This window comes from Montipora foliosa, chromosome 3, assembly GCF_036669935.1.
Source record: "Montipora foliosa isolate CH-2021 chromosome 3, ASM3666993v2, whole genome shotgun sequence".
In the NCBI taxonomy this organism is placed as follows: domain Eukaryota; kingdom Metazoa; phylum Cnidaria; class Anthozoa; order Scleractinia; family Acroporidae; genus Montipora; species Montipora foliosa.
Window position 1 is genome coordinate 39,755,893 of NC_090871.1, and position 6,188 is coordinate 39,762,080.

General features: G+C 38.4%; 1 protein-coding gene across 1 annotated transcript; it reads right to left on the bottom strand.

Annotated features, from left to right (window-relative positions):
- Window positions 1-1,267: 1,267 nt before the first annotated feature.
- LOC137995807 (ATP-dependent DNA helicase RecQ-like) lies at window positions 1,268-3,358 on the bottom strand. Its single transcript, XM_068841290.1, has 3 exons — window positions 2,868-3,358; window positions 2,451-2,559; window positions 1,268-1,567 (listed from the first exon to the last, which is right to left on the bottom strand). Exons 1-3 carry the CDS (start codon window positions 3,356-3,358, stop codon window positions 1,268-1,270), a joined length of 900 nt encoding a protein of 299 aa, XP_068697391.1.
- Window positions 3,359-6,188: the final 2,830 nt, after the last annotated feature.

A 6,188-nucleotide genomic window follows, 5' to 3' on the forward strand; every position in this document is an offset into this window, starting at 1 on the left:
TTAACAGGATTTTGAAAGAAGCAGTCAAGAAACTTGGACCAAATGCCTCCCGCAAGTCTATAGACAGGATTTGTAAATCAATCACTATCACTAAAGAACTTATGGACCAGTTTGATGCAGAGTTACAAATTCACAAGCGCTCCGGGGGCCATGTTGCACAAGCTGCAGTGGTAGACTTAAAGAAAATTGTAAAGGACCTTGTCGACCACAAGGTCATGCAACATATCGCAGGCTGGACATACGGTCATTTTAGAGGAATGAAGTCCTCATTTCTGTCAAACTTCAATGTCCAGGATCTGCACAAGTGGATCAACAACCACAAAAAGTACATTGAGATTACAAGAAGGGCATGCTAGATTGACGACATACCCTTACCATGTTCTTCATGATCCCTTATTGATATATTGAAACTACAGTAATTCTACCTGACATAACGTCCTTCTTTCTGTACCATGATCGGGCTGATTTATTTTGTTCATCTTTGATTTTAGAAGTAGAGAAATTGTGCAAATCTGACCAATAGTACATGTAAGTAATGCTGTGAGCCAAAAGTCAATAGTTTTTGATGTACATGAAACCCTTAAGCCAAGATATAATCCAATGAAGTATATATTGTTGGTTGAAACATTTGAACCTTGTTCGTTTATAGAAGCAATGCAAAAACAAGTACCAGTAAGTTAAAACCTGAATCTCAATGTACAAGATAAGTGATCATCCTCTAGGTATCAGTAATATTCATTACTTTGCAGAAGCCCTATTTGAAAAACTGTTTCCTATTTATGTGGCCCTCCGAAGTTCTCAAGTTTGGCTTAAAATAATTCATTTTGTCCATGACTTAGAAAGCTGGAATGTTACTAGTAGCTCAAGAATATGCTCTGCCTCTGTTGATAGCACACATTTTCAAATAAGTTTGATTTACAACAAGATATCATAATTATGTATCACCACTGTTGAGTTTTTTCCCCTTATTATTGTATAGTATTATCATATTATAGAAATTCAGGGTGGATAATTTTGGCTCTATTAGATTAATTTAAAGTCGTCTTATGCAGTTAACGGAGAAATCTGCAGTTGGCTCTTAACTTCAAAGGTTTATAATACTGTGATTCTATTGAAATATTTTTTGTACATGTATGTGTGGCTATTTGGAACCTTGTTTAGGCACTGTTCCCTAGTTAACTTAAAATCATTGTTTGAACCTCAACTAATGTCTCAATAATTTATTCTTTTTGAAGAACATGTATGCAGCCTACAGGGAAAGCCTTAACTAGGGCAAGTTATCAACAAGGTTCCCTAGGAAAGTGCCAGTATTAAGGCTTGTTGCTGGTGTGAGTGTTTCATCACAGTCAGTTAAAAAACTGTCATTATCAAAACTTGGAGCCATGTCCAATAAGTCTGAGTTATCTCGGACTTCTTCCCAGTCAATAGCAATTTCCTCCATTGACTCAATACCAAGTTCAGCAATTTCATTCATGTCTCCAAACCGTTGACTCATGATGTTTACAATAGCAACTGCATCCTCAATACGCCACACTTCCACATAATTAAGAACATCTTGAACACTTTTCTAAAACTTGATCAATAAAAAAGTCACCAAGTTCAAGTAGCACATTTGGACAACTTACTAACTGTTCTAGTTTGGTCAACTGTTTGTCAATTTTACATTTCCTGAATTCTTTTAAGTCATTCTTTAAATACACTCCTCAGAGACAGGTCTTGATTTTACATGGGATAGACCATGAGGCTCTATCACTGAGGAAAGATCCACACTAAATGCATCTATGCAACTGTCTGAACCACAGGAACACTTGAATGCACAATTATCACAGCAAAAATGTTTAGGTACAACTCCATTAGGCTTCTCTCCAAAAGGTGCAAATACGTGTTCTGTCCTGCACTGGTCTGTTTTGCAGTAGTCCTTAACATCTTGTTCACAATGGCTCGAGAGTATTCCATTGTACAGTAAAATACAAACAGCAGGCAGGGCATCCCTCCCTGCTCTACCACTCTCTTGTACATAGCATTCCAGGTTTTTGAAGGACCCATGTGATATATTTTCCTGACTTGTTTGCAATTTACACCCATCCCAAAGGCAATTGTTGTGATTAAACGTCGCACATAACCTTCATTATGTGAGAGGTTTTCTACAATGTGTTTTTTACAGTGGAGTGCCTGCATGATACATTTCAACAATTCGGTTTTTCGGGTTTCTGCTGTTCTTGTATAACTTGGCACCCAAAAACAAATTGAATGTTCTGAATATAATTGCACATTGCTTACGTGTTTGGCAATAAATCAATGTTCGTTCGGTCTTTTCACCACATTTCCTGAGTTCCCTGATTAATTCAGCAAATATCTGCTCAAATGGCTGACTTTTGTTGACATACAAAGTACCATACTTAAGGTTTGGACGGTCAGGACTTCTTTCAATGATGACAGTCTCTGGTTGCCTTTGTGGCAGTGGCAGTAACTACAAGCAAACTTGCATCCTGTGGGATTAGAGAGCCAAGATTGCCAAACCATTCATGAAATGGAACACTTCTCTCCCCAGGAAGGCCCCTATTTAAGACAAACATGTGCATAAGTAAAATTATAGGTATGATTGTCCACACACCAGTGTTGACATGCCGATCTTAAAAACGAAATGCAGCAGTCTAAATTTAACCTATTCATAGTGTAATACTTAGGTTTTTTCATCTGTATGTCGCGTATAATTTTTTATAAACTGCACTCGCAAAGGATATTAAAATGGATGCTTTAGTTGGTTAGCTACGATACTGACAATTAACGTTAAACAAAGGCATCCCACATAAGAGAATACCTGAGATGTTAAGTTTGGAAAAAGAACAAATTTATAACAAACATACCAGTGGCTAATACAATGCGCCTCATCGATAGCCACACCAACAAGATGTGTCTTGAAGGTGTTACAGCTGAATATGTCTCTCCAAGTGTCCTGAGCAAGGAAACTCTCAGGTGAGCCATAAACGCGCAAATATTCGCCATTCATAACACGTTCGACGATACCATCAGCCGAGTCTTCTGTTAGTGCAATAGCTTTTAAGCCAAGCCCGTTGAGGTAGTTTACTTGGTCCTGCATTAGAGCTTTTAAAGGTGACACGATGAAAATTGTGCATGCTTTCTTCCAAAGAGCAGAGGCGATCAACCGTATCAATTCAAATATTATCAACTTATGGTTACTGTTTGGTAGAGAAACGAAGATATCCTTGCCTTCAAAAAACAAATCGATGGCTTTTTGCTGCTCTTCATGAAATTTCTCTATTCCGAGAGTCGCACAAGAAAAATTTAAGGCCGCGATATAGCTCGTTGTTGTGCGAGGACACGGTTCTCCCGCCATTTTGCTTTTTAGCTCTGACGAGGCTTTAACAGACTTAAGCCAATCAGAGTTCGTGTAAGTATTGAGAAAATGGCTCGCCAATGAAAAAGCATTACATATTTTCGTGCTAAAGGTGACGTCACATAACACGATTTGCGTCAGGTTTTCGTAGAGGTTCTCTCCTCCTGTTTTTTTCTTCGGGGGGTAAGGTACAGCTACGCGTGGGCTAGTTACTTCTCAACACATAAATGTTTTTGATGGATAAAAAGGGGGTGTCAGTATACAGTGGTTAGTAGTACTATATAAACAGTATGGTTCTGACAAATGTCTGATCAACATGATGTACTGTGAGATTCCAATAGTCATTCATTCTACTTACGGCCACTTATTGGACGAGGATTCCTTGTTGCCATTGTATGAGGTAGACAGGAGGATACCAGTATTCACTCTTGTTGTAGTTGAGTAGCTGGGTGTTGAAAGGATCAGAAAGGAGCTGTCAATGTGGCAACAGATGGTGATGAGAGAGTTGAAAGCGGATGAGAGGTGGCTGATGTAGATTGCGAAGAGGAAATGATTGACAAAGTATCATGTGGCGCAGAAGCCAGAGATGGTGTGAGAGCCATTTGGGAATCTGGTGGACCAGAGGAAGAGACACCTGAGTGGAAATGAAAATTTTCCAGTCAGACATGAAACAGTCTTTGTTATGTGTGTAATAATAATACTTTATTATTTATATAGCGCACTCTCCAATATTGCCCAAATGTGCTTTACATGCATCAGTTTAAAAGGTCTAAAACCTATTATACATACATCCGTTCAAAAAGTCTAAAACCTATTATACATATCTAATTAACACCTAAATATAAGAATATAAATAACATAAAAAATTAATGATATGCTAATTTAAAAAGATGTAGCTTGAGTTTTCGCTTAAAAATTGCAATACTAGGACTACACTTGATCTCCATAGGTAATTTGTTCCACATGCAAGGAGCGCTAACCGAAAAAGCTCTGGACCCATAAGATTTGGCAGTATATGATGGCTGGCAAAAAAGCAACTTGTCGGCAGATCTAAGATCTCTCCTTGGAACATATGGTACAAGCAATTGACTTAGGTATATTGGTGCTAGACCATTAACAATCTTGTACATAAACAGTAAAATCTTCAAATTGATGCGTTGTTCTACTGGAAGCCAATGCAATTCTATAAGTAAAGGCAAAATATGATCAGCCTTGCGTGACATGAATATAAGCCTCGCAACTGAATTAAGAGCATACTGTAAGCTCTGAATTAAGTAGTTAGTCAGGCCATATAATAAGGAATTACAGCTATCGATTCGAGATGTAACAAATGCATTAACACGGGTTCTGGTAGATTCAGTACTAAGATATCTGCGAACTTGAGAAATGTTCCTAATGTGAAAAATGGGTGACTTGCATATTTCACTTATATGCTTCTCAAAGTTCATTGTGCTATCGAACACAACCCTGATGTTCCGAGCAGATGGAGTTGGGGAAACTGGCGAGTGTCCAACAGTCACAAATTCCAATGGTGGCTATGGACAATATCTTGAGTGCAGAATCAGAAGCTCTGTCATATCATTATTCATCTTCAAGTTGTTATACAGCAGCCACCAATAGATATCATGCACATAGGCCTCAACTCGTTCACGGGACATTTCCACGTCTCCCAACGTAGAGGAGTTAAACGTCAGGTAAATCTGCATGTCGTCAGCATACATGTGATATAAGATACCATGACAACGCATTATATCACCCAAAGGGGCGGTATACAACAGATACAGGATCGGCCCAAGAACAGACCCATGTGGTACGCCACAGGTCAGTGGACAGCTGGAAGATTTTTTGTTCTTGATAATCACAAACTGCTTACGGCCACAAAGATATGACCTGAACCATTTATGTACAGTGCCTTCAATTCCATAGCAGTGAGACAGTCTTGAAAGGAGTATTCCATGGTCCACTGTATCTAAGCATTACATTTCAGCTTTCCACTTTAAAAAAATGGACAATTTCTTTTGAATGGGTGAGAAAGCTGCAATTGCGCTAATATAGGGTAACTTTTTGATCTTGGTGCTAGAGTTATATTTGTGTGGGAAAATCTTGAAGTACATGAAGGTATCAGATAGCCCATTCAGTTTGAAATCGTCAATAATACAGTATTGTGCGAAAGTAATGAGAGCAAAATGTGGGAATCTCGTTCTTTGTCCCTGCAAACTTTTGATGAAATTTCACTGGAAAATTCGAGCGCCGTTTCGCGATGTTTCCGCCGTCATTTGGCTGAAACAAAGAGAGAAAATTCACCGCATTTTCGAGACTAGTGCGGAAATTCTCAACCAAAAGCGTAATTTCGCTTGTTGTACACGAAATTTCGTAGTGTGGTTTGCAAAGATCGAGCACATCGATGATTCGCCCATTTAGGTTTGTAAACAACTGCGGTCACTTCAGCGATTAATATTTTGGAGATAGTTAAGAAGTGTGTCAGTTTCACTTCTCTACAATATTTGCCCTTTGTAATGTGTTTTTATCCATCTTTCTCTGCTGCGTCACAACAGTGAAAATTGTTCCCAGGTCTATCACACCAGAAGTGTTTGTTGTCATGATGAAAGAAGTTAAATTTTAGATATATAGTTTTATCAAGGGAATTGATACACCTTCATTTATTATTATAAGTATCAAAAGCTTACTTACTTTTTAGCAGGCGCTGGCAAGTCACCCCAGTAAAAAACAACATCAATGGTCCCATAAAAGACTAAATACATTGCTTAAGAGCGAATCCATGCAAAAATCGACCATAATCGCCAATTCGTGGCAAGGCTCAAAAAATCAA